The sequence below is a fragment of the Phyllopteryx taeniolatus genome, chromosome 1 (genome assembly GCF_024500385.1).
Source record: "Phyllopteryx taeniolatus isolate TA_2022b chromosome 1, UOR_Ptae_1.2, whole genome shotgun sequence".
In the NCBI taxonomy this organism is placed as follows: Eukaryota; Metazoa; Chordata; class Actinopteri; order Syngnathiformes; family Syngnathidae; genus Phyllopteryx; species Phyllopteryx taeniolatus.
The window spans coordinates 28,458,373-28,481,809 of NC_084502.1; the positions used below are offsets into that span (position 1 = coordinate 28,458,373).

The 23,437-nt window shown below is 43.2% G+C and overlaps 1 protein-coding gene across 3 annotated transcripts; it reads left to right on the forward strand.

Annotated features, from left to right (window-relative positions):
* The first annotated feature begins 1,487 nt into the window (after positions 1–1,487).
* acp2 (acid phosphatase 2, lysosomal) lies at positions 1,488–23,241 on the forward strand. 3 transcript variants are annotated; one of them, XM_061785825.1, is made up of 13 exons: positions 1,488–1,677; positions 7,312–7,407; positions 7,832–7,918; positions 8,753–8,813; positions 8,943–9,034; positions 9,115–9,213; positions 9,335–9,424; positions 9,507–9,590; positions 9,676–9,724; positions 11,484–11,572; positions 11,676–11,782; positions 15,987–16,162; positions 21,924–23,241. In XM_061785825.1, exons 1-13 carry the CDS (start codon positions 1,591–1,593, stop codon positions 22,067–22,069), a joined length of 1,263 nt encoding a protein of 420 aa, XP_061641809.1. In that variant the 5' UTR covers positions 1,488–1,590; the 3' UTR covers positions 22,070–23,241. The 3 variants fall into 3 exon arrangements, 2 of the variants coding, with proteins under 2 accessions (XP_061641809.1, XP_061641800.1); XR_009790248.1 differs by having other exon boundaries at positions 8,753–9,034; positions 11,676–11,778; positions 21,924–22,061; XM_061785816.1 differs by having other exon boundaries at positions 8,753–9,034.
* Positions 23,242–23,437: the final 196 nt, after the last annotated feature.

Genomic DNA, 23,437 nt, shown 5'->3' on the forward strand with positions numbered 1-23,437 from the left:
CTGAGGGGAGGGGGAAACAGAGGAATTATCAAGTGTGGTGGAAAAACTTTCAGTTTTGGCTAGCACGGACTTGCTACCTATGGGTAGGATTTCGGTTTCATCTCTGTTGAGTTGCAGAAAGTTGGATGACAAACAGTGTTTGAGTTCAGAGAAGCAGTCAGTTAGAGAGGAGGGAGGAAGAGTGGTAGAGCTGGGTGTCAATCGCATAACAGTGAATGCCTAGGTTTAATTCACGGAAAGTTTTGCCAATACTATATTGAGTTTGTTGGTACTTTTTTGATTATGTTTTATTTTTTTTGGTAAAAAATAAACAAATAAATAATCGGCCTAACGACACCAGTGGGTTATGTCCCAAAAACGTTTGGTTTTTATCAGAGAAATTGCACTCAACAGTACGGTATTGTGTACAAACACACAGTAACAACATTCGTCCCCCCACATAACCTGCAGTTCTTCTTTCATATTATGCAACTTCGAGCCTCCGCTGTTGTGTAAACCACAACATTCCATTAGCATGTTTGGCTCGCGTCTTCTGCAGAATACACTCTTTGCCACCGTATCTCTAACTTTTCTGGCGTAATGGATCTGTTGTCCACAGCTTAAAATAGTTTTAAACACCCTTGGCTAGTGTTATCTTGTTTGTATGTTATGTTAATTGTTAAATGGTAAATGGACTGCACTTCTATAGCGCTTTATGTTCACTTACCAGTGCCCAAAGCGCTTTACAAAGCCTCACATTCACCAACATTCATACACCAATGGGCGGCTGCTGCCATGCAAGGCGCTGGCAGGCCCACTGGGAGAGAATTAGGGTCTTGCCCAAGATACTTTGACATGTGGAAAGTCGTAGCCAGGATTCGAAGGGTCACTGGACGACCCGCTCTACCTACTGCGCCACAGCCACCCTTATCTTAGCCCATATGGCTGTGGTATTTTCCATTATATGTTTGAGGGAGGTTATGTAGTTGTTTCAAATACACAACGTGTAATTCTCTTTGATGGTTAGTTGGACAGTAAACTGGTTGTGGTAATCAACAGCTTAAAACCCCTTTTTTTTTTTTTTTTTAAAGAAAATTTATTAATTATAGTAGCAAACCACTCCTTATTGTCAAGTGAGAGGAGGGTTAGGAGTACTCATATTTCAAGTTTGGGCTTGCAAATAAAAGCAAAAACTTGGCAGATCGATGGCTTGTATTTAAAAATAAAAACCTAAATTGGGTGATTTGTATCTCAAGGCACCACTGTAGCTAGTTTGTAAATCAGAAGAAAAGGAATCTAGTGTGTTCAACAATTCTTCAATTTATTTTAAGCAAGAAAAATGCTTGCAATATTTCAATGTGATGAAAGGTGAAGAGAGTGCAATTTTTGTACAGATTGTAATTACTCGAGTGAGGGTCTGCCACCTTCAATATGGCGGACTCGCTGTCGTATCGAAGGACCGGGCCAAGATCTATTTTTTTATGACGTCTGTGCTCGTTCATGTTATACTCTCGTGGCGTCGTCACGTGACGCCAGACAGCGAGCCGTTTGCTGTTGTGCTAAAGACACTTGCAGTTGGTTGAACAGAAGCTCGGCTTTTCGGACTCTGTCATGCTTCCTATATTTCTGCTCCTCCTGGCCGTGGGCTCGCTCCCTGGGAAAGGCACAGCGGGGAAAAAACTGGAATATGTAACCGTGGTGAGTATATTAAGTCCTCTGTACTGGGTTGTGGGTGGCAAGCCGAACGAGATGACGCATAAGGTTATTACAAAGTGGTTACAACGACATCAGTTACGTCAGTTTTGAAAATATTTTTAAAATTACATGTCTACCATATGGAGCCTCAGGCATTAAATGGTGGTGATGGTGGGGGTGGGGGAATAAATATGTTGCCACAATCTATTTTACGTGCGCACAAAATCCACATTTCTGGTAGCGAAATAACTCATGTGTGGCTTTAATATCATTCCTATGAACAACTTGGACGTCTGGGTAAACAAAAGTGAATTAATGGGGCGCCACATTGCTAGAAACGTCAATGCGCGATCGCCGCCCTAACCTGTCCGCAACCTTGAAATCCCTCTCGCTAAATCAAAAATGATTCCTTGCAATGCCGAGCTTTTCACAATGCCTTTGTAACTCATCCGCAGTCTAAAATCAAAGTTGATCGTAAGATTGCGAAGCTGCGGCCGCTAAATTACCATGATTGGAGACAAAATGCGCTTGATTTGCCTACCTGACGTTCCAAAACGGAGCTACTTCGTGGCCACAAAATAGTACTTCGAGCTCAAAAATCACCCCCCACCCCCACCCCCACGCCGCCCGCCATGTGTGGGTCGCTGGACTATCTGAATAGAGTTCTGTACAATACAATGAAATGGTCGTTTAGGTGTCCAGTATGTTGAGTGTCACCAATAAATTGTTAATTTATACCAGTGATTTCCAACCTTTATGGAGCCGAGGCAAATATTTTACAAATGAAAACTCTCACGGCACACCAACAAACAAAAATGTCACAAAAAGTGGATACATTAATTACTGTATGTACTTCCTGCCATCTAATAGAAGAGCATTTATTTGTTCTGTCTGTCACTATGCCTCACTGGCATAAATAATAAATAATTTTTCAAGAATTTTCAATGTTAACATCCTGGCATCAAGCATCGCACATGTTACAGTGTTACACAACTTGAGAAGGTCCACTGAGTACAATGTCCAGCTAAAAATCTTAATTGTTTTTCCCCCTCCAAACAAAAGTTGTTTTGTTGGCTGTTGCTTCGGTTAACGATTGAACTTAAATTGGCAGTTACGTGTTTTTATTGAGCTTATTTTGAAGAGGGCGGCACGGCACGCTGGACGACTGGTTAGCACATCCGCCTCACAGTTCTGAGGACCCAGTTTCAAATTCGGCTTCGCCTGTGCGGAGTTTGCATGTTCTCCCCGTGCCTGGGTGGGTTTTCTCCGGGTACTCCGGTTTCCTCCCACATCTCCAAAAACATGCACGGTAGGTTATTTGAAGACTCAAAATTGTCCGTAGGAATGAATGTGAGCGCGTATGGTTGTTTGTTTATATGTGCCCTGCGATTGGCTGGCAAACGGTTCAGAGTGTACCTACCTTCTGCCCACAGTTAGCTGGGACAGGCTCCAGCATACCCATGACCCGAGTGAGGATAAGCGATGTAGAAAATGGATGGATATTCTGAAGAGCACACAGAAGACCAAAGACCAGATAAGAACAGCAGTAGAGTTTGGGGCGTTTTCGATAGTATGGGGATAAATGTGTGATAGGTATTTACAAGGGATGCAATGATACTGATATTGTCTGCACCGAGTATCAGTGCCAATAACAGCCTGCAACTTATGCTCTGCTCGGACAGCGACGGCCCCAGAGCCGACCGGCAAGCACCAAGTTTTGAGCCCCATCGTCCTTTTTACTCACTTTATTTTGTAGTTAACGCACAAAGGTAACATGACATCCGTATTCCTACATGTTTCTGAACGCACAAAGGTAACATGACATCCGTATTCCTACATGTTTCTGAACGCACAAAGGTAACATGACATCCGTATTCCTACATGTTTCTGTCCACCGGACTCTTATCTTCTTCTTTGTCTCTTATTTCTTCTTCGTCTCCTATCGCCTATGTTTACTCCTTTGATATGGTGCCCTGGAGTGTTCAGACTGAGACACCACATAACTGAATGCGTTATCGTACAGGCTACATTTAAATTAAGTGTATGACGAGACATAGAAAAACATGAAGTTGGATTTTAAAATGTTAATATTGACAAGTTGTTACTCCAAAAAGTGTTATATTCAATAAAACCTATGCTATGTTCAAGAAAAGTTTGTCTTTTGTGGTTTTGAAATATTTGATTAAAATGAGCGGCACGGTGGAGACTGGTTAGAGCGTCAGCCTCACAGTTCTGAGGACCTGGGTTCAATCCCCGGCCCCGCCTGTGTGGAGTTTGCATGTTCTCCCCGTGCCTGTGTGGGTTTTCTCCGGGCACTCCGGTTTCCTCCCACATCCCAAAAACATGCATTCATTGGAGACTCTAAATTGCCCGTAGGCATGACTGTGAGTGCGAATGGTTGTTTGTTTCTATGTGCCCTGCGATTGGCTGGCAACCAGTTCAGGGTGTACCCCGCCTCCTGCCCGATGACAGCTGGGATAGGCTCCAGCACGCCCGCGACCCTAGTGAGGAGAAGCGGCTCAGAAAATGGATGGATGGATGATTAAAATGAAACATGTTTTCCTCACAATTTCAAGACAATGTAATCAACTATTGGTACTTTGTATTGGTGAGTACTAAAATGTAAGTACTTATAACTCTTACTCTGTCTCAAAAAATTGGTATTGGTGCATCTCTCGTATTTTGTACCAGTAAACCAGAAACATGCTATGCTTGATAATACTGCTCGGGTGGTGACTTTTCATAGCAACTGATTCGTTATAAACTACATAACTGTTGCACACTGGTCAATTGTCTATCGTTCCTAGAGTCTTGTGACTTTGGAATTTTTGTCTAAATGATGTGGCTTTTTTTCTCTTTTTCTAGATAACCAATTTTAGTGGCACACACAGATAAAAGGAAGACATGGGTTTCATACTTGTACCGGTCATAGAATTTAAAAAAATAGTTACTACAAGTAAAAACAAAAAACAAAAAAAAACTGTCCCGTCTTTCTGCTTAGTCATGCACTATGCCGCTATCTGTATGGGAAGGCAGTACAATCATCACTGAAACAACTTGAAACCAATGAGACTGAAATTTGCTAAAATGCATATTCAATCCACAATGCTTCTGTGACAATATTCTTAAAATGATTGTGGGGTTTTCTTTAACAAAAGGGTACCAACAATTTTGCCTGTGTCGTGTGCAGAAAGAGGAAAAATACTGTACATATTGTAAAACAAACAGCTGGTTCCGCTCCAAAAGCATGGGAACGGCAAGGTCAATTCCTTTTTTGTTGTTGTTTAGGGAAGACATTTGGTTTTCAGATCAAAAGATGAATATGAGACAAAAGTTCACAATTCCAGCTTTTATTTCATGGTATTTACATCTAGATGTGTTAAACAACTCAGGACAGAGCACCTTTTGTTTGAAGCCACCCACTTTTCAAATGAGCACAAGTATTGGAACAGACATTATTAAATTAACTTAAAGTGAATAACGTAATATTTGGTGGCATAACCCTTGCAAAAACCGCATCAAGCCTGCGACCCATTGTTGTGTTGGCAGTGTGTTTTGGGTCATTGTCTTGTTGCATGATGAAGCTTCTCCCGATTAGTTTGGATGCATTTTTCTGTACATTGCAAGTCAAAATGGTTTTCCATCCATCTATCCATTTTCTACTGCTTAACCGAGGTCGGGTCGCGGGGGGAGTAGCTTTAGCAGGGACACCCAGACTTCCCTCTCCCCAGCCACTTCATCCAGCTCTTCCGGGGGGATCCCGAGGTGTTCCCAGGCCAGCCGAAGGATGTAGTCTCTCCAGCGTGTCCTGGGTCGTCCCCGGGGTCTCCTCCCGGTGGGCCGTGCCCGGAACACCACACCGGGGAGGCGTCCGGGAGGCATCTGAATCAGATGCCCCAGCCACCTCATCTGGCTTCTCTCGATGTGGAGGAGCAGCGGCTCTACTCTGAGATCCTCCCGGGTGACCGAGCTTCTCACCATCTCTAAGGGAGACACCCCTGCGGAGGAAACTCATTTCGGCCGCTTGTATCCGGGATCTTGTTCTTTCGGTCATGACAAAATGGTTTTGTAGACTTCAAAATTCATTCTACTGCTGCCGTCATGAGTTACATCTTCAATAAAGGCGAGTGAGCCTGTTCCAGAAGCAGCCATGCAAGCCCAAGCCATGACATTACCTCCATCATGCTTCACAGATGAGCTTGTGTGTTTTGGATCATAAGCAGATCCTTTCTTTCTCTATACTTTGGCCTGTCCAGCACTTTGGTAGAGGTTAATCTTGGTCTCATAAGTCCATAAAACTGTTCCAAAACATTTGTGGTTCATTACTGTACCTTTTTGCAAAATCCAACCTGTCCTTTTTGCAGATGAGTGGTTTGCATCATCATCAGTGGATTGTGATACATTCACCCCTGCCCTGTGGAGGTTGGCAGTGATGTCACTGACTTTTGTCTTTGGGTGTTTCTTCACAGCTCTCACAATACGTCTGCCATCAACTTCTGTTGCTACCCTTGGCCGACCTGTTCGATGTCTATTGCTCAGTACACCAGTAGTTTCTTTTTCAGGACATTCCAAATTGTTGTATTGGCCATGCCCAATCTTTGTGGAATAGCTCTGATCGATTTTCCCTCTTCTTTCAGCTTCATAATGGTTGGCTTTTCTCCCATAGACAGCTCTCTGGTGTTCATGTTTGCTTAACAGCAAATGCAGTTTTCACAAGTGAACCCCAAAAACAAGCACTATCTAAAGTTTAAGAAATCAAGCTAAACGGCAACACCTGAGCAACTAGAAACACCCATCAGTCACATGTTCCAATGCTTTTGCTCACTTGAAAGGTTGGTGGGTTCAAACAAAATGTGGTCTGTCATGAGTCATTTAACACATCTAGATGTAAATACCATGAAATAACATCTGGAATTCTGTACTTTTGTCTCATTTTCATCTTTTGAGCTGAAAAGACGGCACGTTGTACGACTGGTTAGAGCGTCTGCCTCACAGTTCTGAGGACCGGGGTTCAATCACCGGCCCCGCCTGTGTGGAGTTTGCATGTTCTCCCCATGCCTGCGTGGGTTTTCTCCGGGCACTCCGGTTTCCTCCCAAAACATGCATGGTAGGTTAATTGACAACTCTAAATTGCCCGTAGGTGTGAATGTGAGTGAGAATGGTTGTTTGTTTGTATGTGCCCTGCGATTGGCTGGCAACCAGATCAGGGTGTACCCCGCCTCCTGCCCGATAATAGCTGGGATAGGCTCCAGCAGCCCCGCGACCCTAGTGAGGAGAAGTGGCTCAGAAAATGGATGAATGGATGGCTCTGAAATCCAAATGGCTTCAGTATACAACAAAAACAAAGAAATTGACCTTGCCGTTCCAATACTTTTGGAGGTGACTGTATGTTCTGTGGCTGCTTTGATAGATCCGGCACAGGGTGTCTTGAACCTGGGCTGAGTGCAAAGAAAACTCAGGACTATCAAGGCATTGTGGGGCAAATGTGTCAGAAAGACACAGCAAGTAGAAAAAGCAGAATGGCTATGACACTGATACTATGAAAGGACAAAACAGGACTTTCCAGAAATAAGGGCTTTGGAATCCACTGATTGGCGACATTGAGTCTGTGACACATCTGGCTTCTCTGTCGTGCAGTTGTTTCGACATGGTGACAGATCACCAGTCAAAGCCTATCCCACTGACCCACACCAAGAGAGCGCCTGGCCTCAAGGCTTTGGACAGCTATCACAGGTACCAGACGTTCAGTAGATATAATACACTATAACATTACAAAAGCATTTGTTTTACCCCCACTTTATACAGAATGTGATTCCCTCTGTGAAGTTACTTTGGTAAATACCAAAACTGTGGTAAATGTGATTTATTATTATTTTTTAATATGTATGAGGGACAGAGCTGTTTAACGATTAAATGTGTTCCTTTTGTTCTTCTGGGTGCATTTTGGCTGTAGTATGCATGAAAAATTGGCCCCTTTAGGTTTGGTACATAATTCGATGTTGCACTTTGAGGTTTTTTATAAAAACATGCAAAAGGAAGGAAATATAATGAATTTTAGATTTATATTAACAAGTTGTTTGAGTATTTAAAATGAAGTTTATTGTAGTCGTGGATAGTATTTGTGATGTCGCGCTGCATGGTTTTTCTTTGTTTTCAGGAAGGGATGCGGCAACACTTAGAGCTGGGTCAGTTTCTGAGGAAGCGTTATGACGGCTTTCTCAATGAAAGCTATGTCCGTCATGAGGTAAATGTATAGACATTTTCGTAATATTTGTAAACTATAGGCGCCAAGGTACTTCCCATCCCGATCCGATCACATATTTTTCAGCTGATCGGATCAGGTGAAAAAGATCTTATTTTTTATTTTCTTAATTTTTATAGGTCATAAAGTAACAAGATAATCCCCATGTACAAAGACTACCGGCAGATCTTCAAAATCAAGTGACTTGGGTGGAAAATAAGGTGTTCTGGACATCTCTCTTTGGATGTCTTTGAGTAACTTAGCAAAACGTAGTAGCTAGCCCGCTACTGGATGATATTGCACCATTATTCCGGTAAAAAACTAACGTCCATTTACCAGTTTAGCTAGTCCCTCAATGTGCATGCTAAAAATATCTAAAGTTCCACCACACCTACGATTGACGCGGCGACGTAAATTAACGCCTCTGTTCCGTCTCCCTTCAAAGCATTTTACCTCAGGCAAAATCTTTTTTTTTTTCAATGACACATCACACAAAACTAGAACGGTAGAGAAGAAGGTAAATTCATCATTAAAGCTGTTTAGCTTGGTTTCTCAATTACTCTGCCTTGGTCAAATAAGAGAAGGATTTGCTTATAAATCTCTTGGCACCCGCACGGACTTTTGAAAAGGTTTATTGACATCACATGACCTCTGACATGAATGTGTACATGTTTCTTAGACAGTACCTCATGCCATATTGGTGCAATGCCCCGTTTCCAATTCTTTGAACAATAAAGCAGTTGAGAGGTGTTCAGGTGTTATGGCTATCTTATTACTCTCCTCTCTATTTCAAGTAAAGTATAGTCCAGGCTTCAACTGCAACTCCTGTGTCCTCAGATCTCAGTTCGCAGCACAGACTATGATCGCACCCTGATGAGTGCCGAGGCCAACCTTGCAGGTAATGTCACATGTTGCTTTCAGGGTTTCCACAGGAGCTTGAAATGTTTGGACAATTCTTTGTTGACTTTTCAAAGTTGGAAACGGGTTTGCATTTTGAACTTGAAATTGTACCTGAGCTCTCCTGCAGGTCTTTACCCTCCCAATGGTGAGCAGGTCTTTTCACCAAACATAAAGTGGCAGCCCATCCCTGTCCACACAGTTCCACAAAGTGAAGAGAGGGTAGGCATAAGGACATAATCAGCTTTTATTGGGATTTATTATAATATTGATTTATTAGAGAATGTTTGTATACTTTTTAGCTGCTGGCCTTTCCTCAGAGAGATTGCCCTCGTTTCGAAGAGCTCATGAAGGAGACTGAAGAAACGGAAGAATTCATTAACATCACAGCTGCTAACAAGGTTCCCCCCCCACACTCGTTTTTCCACAGAGTGAACAATATAATGAGATTAACTGTAATTGAAATAGACCATCTTTATTTGGCAGGAGTGGGATTAGAGAAACTCTTGTTTTTCCCTCTAGGACATTATGGAGTTGGTGCGGAATAAAACGGGACTGAAGACGACGACTGTGGATTCAGTCTGGAGTGTGTACGACACACTCTTTTGTGAGGTGAATGTATTTTCCACTTCTATTGTCTCGTCTTCTGTGACTTTCCTCCTATATAAAGTGTGCGTATGGATGTGTTTCTTAGTCACACCATAACAAATCAGCTCCAGATTGGGTGACCCCTTCTGTCTGGGCAAAGCTCCGCTTTCTGAAGGACTTTGGATTTCGGGTAAAAACTGTTTCTTTATTCTCCTGGATTTCAACCCATTTAGACACAAACTGTTCATAATCCATGTACATGCCAATCTTCTTAGGTTTTATTTGGGGTCTACAACCAGCAGGAGAAGAGTCGGCTGCAGGGAGGTGTGTGTTAAGCCTGGTACACACAAAGATTTTTAACATCCATCCATCCATTTCCTGAGCCGCTTATCCTCACAAGGGTCGCGGGCGTGCTGGAGCCTATCCCAGCTATCATCGGGCAGGAGGCGGGGTACTCGAACTGGTTGCCAGCCAATCGCAGGGCACATAGAAACAAACAACCATTCACACTCACATTCACACCTGCGGGCAATTTAGAGTCTTAAAATAACCTACCATGCATGTTTTTGGGATGTGGGAGGAAACCGGAGTGCCCGGAGAAAACCCACGCAGGCACGGGGAGAACATGCAAACTCCATACAGGCGGGACCGGTGATTGGACCCCAGTCCTCAGAACTGTGAGGCTGACGTTCTAACCAGTCGGCCACCGTGCCGCCAAGTAATGACAAATTATTAAAAAAAAAAAAAAAACGAAACATTAATTCAACTCATTATTCTGGAAATTAGCAAATACAAATAATGTTGGTAAACCTGATTTACCCCAAACAGGAAAAGTCTGTTTTCACATCAGACAGTGAGCGGGAGAAAAGCTCAGAGGTGTCCAAACGTTTTTCACGGAGAGCCATGTACAGAAAAATCTGTATTAAATAATGTAATAATGTAAATTTATTGTTTCAACTGTGTAACAGTACAGTCACTGATGGTGTAGTGGTACACTCGCCTGACATTGGTGCGGGCAGCGTGGGTTCAGTTCCCACTCAGTGACGGTGTGAATGTGAGTGCGAATGATCGTCCGTGTATATATGTGTCCTGCGACTGACTGGCGACCAGTTCAGGGTGTAGTCTGCCTTTCGCCCGAAGTCAGCTGGGATAGGCTCCAGCGTCCCGCGACCCTAACCAGGATAAGTGCTGTTGAAAATGGATGGATGGATGTATAACAGTAGATGTACTGCCCTCTGGTGGCCAAGGTGTTAACACCAGAAGGAGCTACACAATAATTTAATCATGACCCACAAACTGCTTAAATCTCTGTATTCTATATGTATTTTATCATATATTTACATGTATTATATTTAATTATGACATTACTGTATGTTTTTATAAAGTACATTATTACAGAGTGCAGTTTTCATTATTAAAAAGATAATACTACATCATACATTTATGGCGCATTCAATGGGGAAAAGATTAAGTGTTTCACGTTACGTGCATGGTAACTAAATGAATTAAACTTGTAAGTCAGGGTACCACTTTTCAAAGAAGACTAAAAAGAAGCTAGGCTAACTGTTAGCCTATCTGGTAACTACATTGCAGTAACAAATGGATGTCATTTTGTGGTGAATTCTGCCTGTCGTCATGGTAATGAAAACCCTTTGAAAATAAGCTAATTTCCACGAGGGGGGAAAGCATTGTATTTTGTTGCCCATGTGTATTACATTGATTATTAAAACAACAATAGTCGATGCTCAGTTTCAGATTTTGCTGGTTAAGACTATATTTGTACTAGTTAGAAGTGTAAATAACCTGATAGTGGATCCTTCATCATATAGCAAGATAATGACCCTAAGCAGACTTTTGAGACTGGCCAGGTCAATCTCCAGATTTAAACCCTATAGAACATGCATTCTACCTGCTAAAGAGAAGACTGACGGTACATCCAGGTAACATCCAATATCCAAATCCAAACAAATCCTTCAACACATTGTGCTCACCATTAGAGGTTTCATGATATGCAAGTTACGCAGCATATCATGGTATTGAACTGTGTGGATAACAAGATATATTAATAGGCTCTGTCTTTCAGGTATTTTATTGGGTGAAATCGTAAAGAATCTTTCCCGAGCGGCTGTATCTGAAGAAACGCAGCGTCTGAAAATGATGATGCTTTCTGCGGTGAGATACAGTAGCTGCAAGATACAAATCCTGCACTTCAATAGAGTTTATTACTGTATTTACATTGACTCAGGTAATAACATTGTGTGTGTGCGTTTGACAGCATGACACCACTGTGGCAGCTCTGCAGGTCAGCTTGAATGTCTTCAATGGCAGACAACCACCGTATGCGTCCTGTCACATGATTGAGCTAAACTCGGATGATGGCGGGTACACACACACACACACACACACACACACTGGCTGTCTTTTGTGTGTAAGGCAGTGTTTCCCAACATTTATTGAGCCTTGGCCAAGGCTCCAGACTGTATTTGATTTTTATTTTTATTTTTAACTTGGACCACAGTGGCCTCTAACTAAAAATTTTGAAGTTAGGGGTTGCAGTATTTTATTTACATTTTCAGTTAATTGAATTTCTCTCCCTGTCATACCTTAGCCAGGTAAACTCACACAGCAACTCATCCTGAAAACAGAGTTTCCTGCCTTTTTTCGCTATGATTGTTTCCTTCCAAATTGAGTTGGACTCAATATTAGGATGTCTCCTCTGGCACTAGGTTTATTGGGGAGAAAGTAAGCACTGATAGTCCTCTAAGCCATTCTTCGTTATTTACAAGAGTTAATGTGAAACGTGTAGATTTCCGCAATAACCCCAAGACCCGCCTCTTTTCATACATTACCCAATCACAGTGGAATTGTAAGAATTGAAGTGAAATTGGAAAATTTTCTGGTGCATACCTGATGATCTCTCATGCGGGGGTTGGGATTCACATGTGCAAGGTACCAATGCCAGATGGTGGGGTTGAAGTCAAGTCACAAATTTGCCATCTTTCGGAACCCATCAATGCTGACAGTGTATGAAGTCGTAACAACTGAAGTTCAGTGCCCAGTCCCCTTTACATTAAAAGTAGGGCTGCACGATATTGGAAAAAATGACTTTGCGATTTTTTTTAAACCTGCAATATGTATTGCGATGTGAAATAATACAGGACCAGTGTTGGGAAAGTTCATTTTCTATGCGAACTAAAGTAGTTCCAAGTACAGTGCACCATTCCAAAAATTTACTAGTTCAGTTCATAATTCAAAGTTTTGAACTAAGCTCACTGGTGCAAAAATAAACTTGTTCATAGTTCTTTTTTTTTCCAATAGTGTATGACGGGCTATGACCCTCAAAATACTGGCATTTCATTTCCCCATTGTTGCCACCCATTCAGTCCACACTCGTAGCCCGTGGCAGCTTTCACCCTACAATCTCAAAAACATCAGAATCAGAATCATCTTATTTGCCAAGTGTGTCAGAAACACACAAGGAACTTGTCTCTGGTAGCTGGAGCCGCTCTAGTACGACAACAGACAGTCTCTGTGACGAACATAATTTTAGAATATAAAAACACTACGGAAAGTCACTTAGTAATGAATGGTTGCCAGTAACGTGGTAATGCTAATACAATAACAACTGAACAAATTATGCAGTCCTCAAGCAATTTAGAGCGATTATGAGAGCGATAATCTGGTACAGTGTCAATTGTGCAAATGATGCAGTCCTCAAGCGATGTGCAAAACATAAGGAAAAGCATGTTTGAATGGTGTGTTTTTTTAAATGAGGAATTAAAACAAAAACAGGACTGTAGTCCTTAATCTGCAAACAAAAACACGCAACAGAGTATGACAGAAACGATGGTGAAAGGACATTAACTGTGCATTCGCAGGAGCGCTGTCTGATTATATTAATGCTGATTATACTGGGCGGCTGTGACTCAGTTGGTAGAGCGGGTTGTCAGTAACCGAAGGGTCGCTGGTTCGAATCCTGGCTCCAAGTGTCCGCATGTCGAAGTGTCCTTGGGCAAGACACTGAACCCTAATTGCTCCCAGTGGGCCTGCCAGCGCCTTGCATAGCAGCAGCCGCCCATTGGTGTATGATTGTGTGTGTGAATGGGTGAATGTGATACTTTGTAAAGCGCTTTGGGCACTGTCATGGTATAGATAAAGTGCAATATGAGTGCAGTCCATTTACCATTTAACAAAATCCATCCATCCATCCATCCATCCATCCATTTTCTACCGCTTATCCGAGGTCGGATCGCGGGGGCAGTAGCTTTAGCAGGGACGCCCAGACTTCCCTCTCCCCAGCCACTTCATCCAGCTCTTCCGGGGGGATCCCGAGGCGTTCTCAGGCAAGCCGAAGGAGGTAGTCTCTCCAGCGTGTCCTGGGTTGTCCCCGGGGTCTCCTCCCGGTGGGACGTGCCCGGAACACCTCACCGGGGAGGCCCGCCTCAGAGAACCCAGACTCTGCTCCCTCATGGGAAGGCGTGTCGGTGGAATTGAGGAGGTCTTCGAAGTATTCTCCCCACCGCCTCACAACGTCCCGAGTCGAGGTCAGCAGCGCCCCATCCCCACTATACACAGTGTTGATGGTGCACTGCTTCCCCCTCCTGAGACGCCGGATGGTGGACCAGAATTTCCTCGAAGCCGTCCAGAAGTCTTTCTCCATGGCCTCACCGAACTCCTCCCATGCCCGAGTTTTTGCTTAAGCGACCACCAAAGCTGTATCCGCTTGGCCAGCCGGTACCCATTAGCTGCCTCAGGAGTACCACATGGCAAAAAGCCCCGATAGTACTCCTTCTTCAGCTTTACGGCATTCGGGGATTGGACACCAACGGGTTCGGGGATTGCCGCCACGACAGGCACCGACCACCTTACGGCCACAGCTCCGGTCGGCCGCCTCAGCAATGGAGTCGCGGAACATGGTCCACTCAGACTCGATGTCCCCCGGAACATGAAAGTTCTGTCAGAGGTGGGAGTTGAAACTCCTTCTGACAGGGGATTCCGCCAGACGTTCCCAACAGACCCTCACAATGCGTTTGGGCCTGCCACGTCGGACTGGCATTTTCCCCCACCATCGGAGCCAACTCACCACCGGGTGGTGATCAGTTGACAGCTCCGCCCCTCTCTTTACCCGAGTGTCCAAGACATGCGGCCGCAAGTCCGATGACACGACCACAAAGTCGATCATCGAACTGCAACCTCGGGTGTCCTGGTGCCAAGTGCACGTGTGGACACCCTTATGCTTGAACATGGTGTTCGTTATGGACAATCCATGACGAGCACAGAAGTCCAGTAACAGAACACCGCGCGGGTTCTGATCGGGGGGCCGTTCTTCCCAATCACGCCCTTCCAGGTCTCACTGTCATTGCCAGTAACAGAACACCGCTCGGGTTCTGATCGGGGGGCCGTTCTTCCCAATCACGCCCTTCCAGGTCTCACTGTCATTGCCCACGTGGGCATTGAAGTCCCCCAGAAGAACAATGGAGTCCCCAGCCGGAGCGCTCTCCAGCACCCCCTCCAAGGACTCCAAAAAGGGTGGGTACTCTGAACTGCTGTTTGGTGCATAGGCACAAACAACAGTCAGGACCTGTGCCCCCACCCGAAGGCGGAGGGAGGCTACCCTCTTGTCCACTGGGGTGAACCCCAACGTACAGGCACCGAGCCGGGTAGCAATAAGTGTCTCACCGTGGGCAACTCCAGAGTGGAAGAGAGTCCAACCCCTCTCGAGAGGACTGGTACCAGAGCCCAAGCTGTGCGTGGAGGAGAGTCCGACTATATCTAGTCGGAACTTCTCGACCTCACACACCAGCTCTGGCTCCTTCCCTGCCAGAGAGGTGACATTCCACGTCCCTAGAGCCAGCTTCTGTAGCCGTGGATCGGATCGCCAAGGTCCCCGCCTTCGGCCACCGCCCAGCTCGCACTGCACCCGACCCCTATGGCCCCTACCACATGTGGTGAGCCCATGGGCAGGGGGACCCACGTTACCCTTTCGGGCTGTGCCCGTCCGGGCCCCATGGGTGCAGGCCCGGCCACCAGGTGCTCGCCTTCGAGCCCCATGTCCAGGCAAGGGAAACCCGAATCCATTTATTGTACTCGTCATAGGGTTTTTTGGAGCCGTGCTTTGTCTGGTCCCTCACCTAGGACCTGTTTGCCATGGGTGACCCTGCCAGGGACATAAAGCCCCAGACAACTTAGCTCCTTGGATCATTGGGACACACAAAGCCTACCACCACGATAAGGTGACGGCTCAAGGAGGGGCATTTAAAAAAATATTTTATCTTATCTACTCTTATATTACAAAACAAAATAAACTCCATATTATCAGTGTGATCGTACAGTGTTCTAACTAAAGTATTCTGATACAAATAATAATTTTCACATCGCAGCCGACCCTGCGATGTGACTATACCGCACACATACATCGCGATGACGCTGCTCAAACAATATATAATGCAGCCCTAGCTGAAAGCAATTGTCGCTGTCGCATTGAAGTTGCCATACACTGACTCATCTTGCACATGGCAATACACAGAGAAACGTGCAGGGAAACACAGAGAAACCCTGACTAACCTTATGCTTTTTGTTTGCCCAGGTCTATGTCGGTGTCCATGTTTTACCGGAACGACAGCACAGTTGAGCCGTATGCCCTTCGGTTGCCAGGTTGCTCCATCGACTGCCCCCTGGAGGAGTTTGTGAAAATTACAAAGCTCTCTATTTCTGATGACAGAGAGAGAGAGTGTCAGGTGGCTTCAAGTGGGAACAATAAAGGTAAGCGTTTTACTCTTCAACACAAAAATAAAACTCAGGGTTCGCGCTGCCCGTTTGCCACCTCGCCAATGTCAATTTGAAAAACGATGTGGCAGAGCAAATGTTGCCAATGTTAGCCACACTGGCGAATCAAAATCGCCTACGTCAAAAGCCCTCTCTGATAATAGTTAAAGTGAGCGTGCTCATTCTGCCGTATGTGAACGTTGTTTATGGTTTAGCTTTTCTCCCCGCTTCGTTAAATGCTTCAATTCACCGTCCAGCTGCTGCTGGCTGTAAGCAGTCAGGCTCACAGGCTTTCCCAGCGGGGGGAGCGGAGCAGCACATCGAGGAAGACAAGACCCGATGCGTACCGACATACATTGGAAATGTTGTCAATGTGTCTTGCAAGTCACATTAGTTCTTGCAGCTAGCCAGCTGCCTTCTTCACCAGTGCATGAGCTGCTAATCCCACTTAGGATGTAATGCCAAGCGGCGGGGGAACTGGCTCGAAGCAGGGCCGTAGCTAGTTATTTGGGGGCCCAAGGGAAACATAGTCATGCCCCCACCCACCCCCTTATGCAATTCAGACCACTTTGTCCTGCATTTGAAATCTGTTACCATTATCTGACAAAGTTAGCCTTCTAATATTTACCTACAAAGATTTAGAACATTATTTTTTATCTTCAACAAAAAAGTTTAAAATTGAGAAAATTCTCCCATTTGAGAAGAGATAAAGTCCTTAAATCCTTCCAGGATTATTAGATAACAATCATCTCACCATTTTTACTGTAATTGATAAGAACATAGCGGCACTAATGAAGGGAAAACTAATTTTCTCACCAAAAAGCATTAAGAATACAAATTCTAATTTAGTCTGATATAATGCCGATACACGGTGGACGACTGGTTAGAGCGTCTGCCTCACAGTTCTGAGGACCAGTGTTCAAATCCGGCCTCGCCTATGTGGAGTTTGCATGTTCTCCCTGTGCCTGTGTGGGTTTTCTCCAGGAACTCCGGTTTCCTCCCACATCCCAAAAAACATCCATGGTAGGTTAATTAAAAACTCTAAATTTCCCATAGGTGTGAATGTGAGTGTGAATGGTTGGTTGTTAATATGTCCCCTGGGATTGGCTGGTTCAGGGTGTACCCCACCTCTCGCCCGAAGATAGCTTGGATAGGCTCCAGCACGACTGCGACCCTAGTGAGGATCAGCGGTACAGAAAATTAATGAATGAAGTTAAATCAATAAGTCAATATTCTGCTGTGATCGAAATTTTTTTATTAGTAATATCCATCCATCCATTTTCTGAGCCACTTCTCCTCACTAGGGTCGCGGGCATGCTAGAGCCTATCCCAGCTATCATCGGGCAGGAGGCAGGGTACACCCTGAACTGGCTCCCAGCCAATCGCAGGGCACATACAAACAAACAAACAAACAAACAACCATCCGCACTCACATTCACACCTACGGGCAATTTAGAGTCTCCAATGAATGCATGTTTTTGGGATGTGGGAGGAAACCGGAGTGCCAGGAGAAAACCCACGCAGGCACAGGGAGAACATGCAAACTCCACACAGGCAGGGCCGGGGATTGAACCCGGGTCCTCAGAACTGTGAGGCTGACGCTCTAACCAGTCGCTCGCCGTGCCGCCAGTAGGTATACCTATGATGAAAATTACAGGCCTCTCTCATCTTTTTAAGTGGGAGAACTTGCACAATTGGTGGCTGACAAAATATTTTTTCCCCCACTGTATTAAAATGAAATAGCTCCCTAAACAAAAACAACAAAATATTTTGAAACATTCTAACACCACATCAACTAAATACAGTACTGTATTTGGGGGTTACCAATGTTGTATTTTCTGTTCTTGGCAGAATATAAAAAAAAATACGCCCAATCCCTGACATGAAAACCATTTTAGAACCACTGTTTCATGGTGTACAATTCTTTAAAAATATAAATGGAAAAATTGTTTCTGGTGGTGCTATCCTTGACACATTTTTCTGCTGTGCAGTTTGAACTGTGAAGTGCACAGTTTTTGTTTTTGCACTGTTAAGTTTTTAGCACACTCTTTCTTTTGTGTGGTTCCACTTGTTTTCACATTGGGGTGTCGAAAATATTTTGTCATGCTTGTATTTCCACCGATGTAGTTTATTTAGCATTGTGTGACAGTTCGACATACGTTGTACTTTTGTCTGCAATGCGCTTCCTATCAGGGTCATACTTAATACCAAAACTAAAGTAGTTCCAAAAGCCAGATATGAAGGATGGTGGTGAACTTCGAGTCCAGGTACATTTAAGTCATTAGTCATGTTGCAACGGCTAGGTTAGCATGGAGCTTCTGTCTCAGCAGCAGGTCTGAATGAATGCGGGAGGGGCAGTTTAGTGGATCTGTGCTCCACAGTGAGTAGTCGAGCGCACATCCACACCATCAGAAGTTGATGAAGTTAATGTAAAGTTGCATATTGTTCGATACAGTGGTCACAGTTTGGTAATCCACGATATTTAAACGTTTGATACAGATATAGGTATTGTTGCACCCCAGCAATACATAGAAACATACACACGTGGACAATATTGTTGGTACCCAGTTGCGAGGCCGGCCTTAATTAGAACTAAATTTAAAGTTGCCTTAGCCCATCCGATGAATTCGACCTCAAATTGTCAAAATTTGTTAAAGAAAAAAGCATTCTGTGGTGATAGCACACGCTTTGGCTTTGACAAAAAAGTAAACCCCGTGAAAATCAGTTGAGAAACGCTACACACATTTCCAGCTGTGTTAATGCTAATGACCAGGTAATTGGCTGATTTACAACACTGACACAATCTATGAAATGACAGTTAACCACACGGCACTTGGAGCGATCACTAGCTAATTGAATAGCAAATATTTTTTGCCCAGTGTATCTGATATGATATGAAATGTCTCACCGAAATTGTTTTGGATGGGGCCCTGGAGGTGGGGCTCGAAGGCGAGCGCCTGGTGGCCTAAGGGCTCACCACCTGTGCGAGGGGCCATCGGAGTCGGGTGCAGTGTGAGCTGGGCGTTGGCCGAATTAAATGTGGTGAAAAAGCAGCGGACGGAATGTGCGAACCAGGCGTGAAAACTGCCCATTGACGACAGCTCATTCATTTACTGCTCCAAAAAAAATACACAGTCTCCCTGAGTACTGTGAGCCCCCACTCCACAAGCCGTTCCCCCGCTGTGTCCACAACTATCCATCTTTCCATCAATTTTCTGAATTGCTTATCCTCACTAGGGTTGCGGGTGTGCTGGAGTCTATCTCAGCGGACTTCGGGTGAGAGGCGGTATACACAACTAACTATACTCATTAAGTGATCCCACAACTTCTAGGTTGGGACTCGGGAGACGACCACACTAGTACTACATGCGCTGATGAGCTGATGACACGTCAGCCAACCATTGTAGCATGCACACGTCACGTGATGCATATTGTAGTGCCAATGGCTTTTAAGTAGATTTTACTAAATGTTTTTTGTTTTGGTAGTATAGGTAAAATTTACCCTATATTTTAGGGTACCTCACCAATCTAAAATAATGTAAATTTTAGATGATTTTCATGGCTTATATTTAACACTCTCCAAAATTGTTTTTTTACAGGGTGTATAAAATAAATTTCCAACACTGTCTATTAATCAAATCAAAAGGTGAACTTATAAACAACTTACTTCTTCTTTAACAGAGCTAGAGACCAGCAAAACAATTTTTAATATTCCTTTCCTCTTGAGATGAAATACTCATTGTATTCATACAATTACAAAAGGTCTGCTTTTCTGACAATAAACCAGACTTTTGTAATGTATTGACTAAATATATAATAATAATAATAACTATAAATTAATAAAATAATGACTATTAATTTTATTATTAATTATTATTATTAGTGGTGAGGCTCACCCTATTTTGGGTTGTCCACCAAATGGTCTTTTTCAAGGTCTAAAAAGTTTGATCAAATTTGAGAAGGGTACTTTCTAAAATTAGGTCATGGGCTTTTAGCCCACCCAAAGTACTTGACCTAGACTCGCCCATGTTGGTACCACTCTGTTAATGAAAGAAAAACCCACAGTGGTAACAGAAATAATTTGAATCTGATAAAAGTAATATTAAATGAAAATTTTATGAAAATGAACCAATGAAAATTAGACGTTGAATTTGAATTGTGATACAACAGAATTATCTAAAAAAAATAAATACAAATGAATATGCCTGGGCAAAAATGATGGTACCCTTAACTTAATGTATTGTTGCATAACCTTTTGAGGCAATCACTGCAATCAAACTATTTTTGTAAGTTTCAATGAGACTACTGCACCTCTCAGCAAGTATTTTGGTCCACTCGTCATGAGCAAACTGTTGCAGTGGTCTCAGGTTTGATGGGTGCTTTCTCCAAACGGAATGTTACAGCTCCTTCCGCAAATGTTCAATAGGATTTAGATCAAGGCTCAAAGAAGGCCACTTCAGAAGAGTCCAATGTTTTGCTCTTAGCCATTCTAGGGTGTTCTTAGCTGTATGATTTGGGTCACTATCCTGTTGCAAGACCCATGACCTGTGACTAAGACCAAGCTTTCTGACACTCGGCAGCACATTTCTCTCTTGAATACCTTGATAGTCTTGAGATTTCATTGTACCCTGCACATATTAAAGACACCCTGTGCCAGATGTAGCAAAGCAGACTGAGAATATAAGAGAGCCTCCCCCATTTTTCACAGTAGGGACAGTGTTCTTTTCTTGGTATGCTTCAATTTGGCATCTGTGAACGTAGAGCTGATCCGCCTTGCCAAAAAGTTCCAGTTTTGTCTTGTCTCTCCATAGGACATTCTCCCTATGCTTTGTGGCTTGTCAACATGCAGTTTGTCAAATTCCAGTCTCGCTTTCTTATGATTTATTTTAAACAGTTGTGTCCTCCTTGGTTTTCTCCTATGAAGACTACTTAGGGTCAAACAATGACGGATGGTGCGATCTGGCATTGATGTACCTTGATCTTGGAGTACACCATTAATTCTTTGGAGGCTTTTCAATTTCTCGTCAATTTTCTTCCTGTGGCCATGTCCTACAGTCCTGTCTGTGGATCTTAAACTTCTAGATGGATGGAATATGTGCAACTGTAGTCACAGGATCATCAAGCTGCTTGGAGATGGTCTTATAGCCTTTACCTTTAACATGCTTTTGTATAATTTTCTTTTTAATCACCTGAGACAATTCTCACCTTCCCTTCATCTGGTCCATGTTTAGTGTGACTACTTGTCACCCTTTAAATAGGCCGACTGACTGATTACGAGTTTATTATTTGTCCTTCACGAAGAACGACTAATATTACTGTGAGTTACTGAGGACTGACATTTGCAGTGTCTATATTATACTGCCCCCAGGTGGCCAAAGAAGGAGCAGCACGGTCCACTGAATTGAAGCAAAAAAGAAATTGGCAAAAACTTTGATTCTTTACGTTCTTTTTAATTACCTCAGACTAATAACTGCATGTTTTTATAAACTACAAAATTAAAGTGCTATTTTGCTTATTTAAAAAACAATAATTTGTTTAGGGAGAATATAATGGATAAATGGCCTTTTGATTCATCTCAATTAGGAAAAAATGAATTGAGATACGAGTGTTTTAGTTACAAGCATAGCCATGAATTAATTAGACTCATATCTCAGGGCCCCACTGTACAATATTGTGTTATTATAGGTGATTTCCTTGCAATTTCCTGTAGTCCCAGCCTGACAAGGTGTTCATGGTCATGCATCTCTCCCTCACATAGAGGTGATCATCACTCTGGCAGTGTCGGGCTGCCTGTTGCTGGTCCTCATCGTCATCCTCTTCCTGTCCATCATTCGACACAAGGAGCCGTTGGGTAACCAGGGATATCGTCGGATCACCAACCACGGGGTGGCTGAGGAGTCCTGACAGAAGTGCAAGGTCCTCAATTGCAGAACAATGAGCTCCCCAACATGGGACAGCAGCGATGATGATGATGATAAACTTTGACCTCTTGTATGGAGCGTCGTCTGTGGGTGTTTTTTTTTCTTTTTTTTGACTACGAAGTTTGGGGTTGGAGAAACTTACAAATGTCTCCCAAAGCTGTCACGATGACAAATTCTTGGAGCAACCTTGACAGATGTTTACCTTTTAACATTTTTGTTTTTTTGCTTGTGCTTTTCTGATTTGTATCCAAGTTGATGGGATCTATGGTATTATTCTGTTTGGTGCAATTGTGCGCACGAAAGTCAAGAATGTGTACCTAGAGAGGTGACATTTCTTACTTGCAAATGTTTTCATTGCTGTTTGAATTTTGGAATTTGTTTAGCATAGGTCAAACAAAGGCCAAATGACCATTATGCCTTAAATAATTGCAGTCGTCATAGTTTTCTGATGTGGCTTGTTTATGAACCCTATGTGTTCACATAATTTGATTTTGAAAATGTATCAAAATTTCTCGTAGCTAGATTATGATAGCTGGATAATGTGCTTAGATAATTTGGCACATTTGGCTAAAATAAAAATACATTCGGTGAACTGCTGCACATGTGCTTGTTTTTAAACTGCGTTAATCAGTTTTTATTAATGTAATATGTGGTCTGGTTTTGTGTTGTTGTTGTGTGACCATGCTTTTTAATATTTCCACTAACTCAAATGGTTTGACTTCATCAGAGGAGTAGGATGCTGTGTTTTCTTACAGTTGCTCTATGTTTTGTGTCGGCATGTTTTAAACTGCTAGTAAGTTTTGCAACACTGGAAAATATTTCAATGCAAACTTCACTATGATTTGTTTACTGCAGTCAGCAGATTTAATTGTGATGTTTTATTATAAACGGGAGCACATAAAAAAATTGGTCTAGTTCTCAAATGAGCATCAGAGGTTGTTACTTGGTCCTTATTTTATTGATTATCCTCCAACTTCACTGTATGGACTACAGTGGGTATGGAAAGTTTACAGACCCCCTTAAATTTTTCACTGTTGTTAAAAATATTTGTTCATTTTTTTTCATTAATGTACACACAGCACCCTATATTGACAGAAAAAAAAATTATTGTTGAAATTTATGCTGATTCATTAAAAAAGAAAAACTGAAATATCACACAGCCATAAGTATTCGGATCCTTTGCTGTGACACTCATATATTTAACTCGGGTGCTGTCCATTTCTTCTGATCATCCTTAAAATGGTTCTACACCTTCAATGGAGTCCAGCTGTGTTTGATTATACTGATTGGACTTGATTAGGAAAGCCAGAGCAAATGAGAATCATGAGGTCAAAGGAACTGCCTGAAGAGC

Bases quoted from the DNA above. Each gene is read 5' to 3' on its own strand.
- acp2 (XM_061785816.1), top strand. From the start codon at position 1,591: ATGCTTCCTATATTTCTGCTCCTCCTGGCCGTGGGCTCGCTCCCTGGG. The intron at 9,035-9,114 runs GTAGGCATAAGG...TATACTTTTTAG, and splicing joins TTCCACAAAGTGAAGAGAGG to CTGCTGGCCTTTCCTCAGAG. The intron at 9,214-9,334 runs GTTCCCCCCCCA...TTTTCCCTCTAG, and splicing joins ACATCACAGCTGCTAACAAG to GACATTATGGAGTTGGTGCG.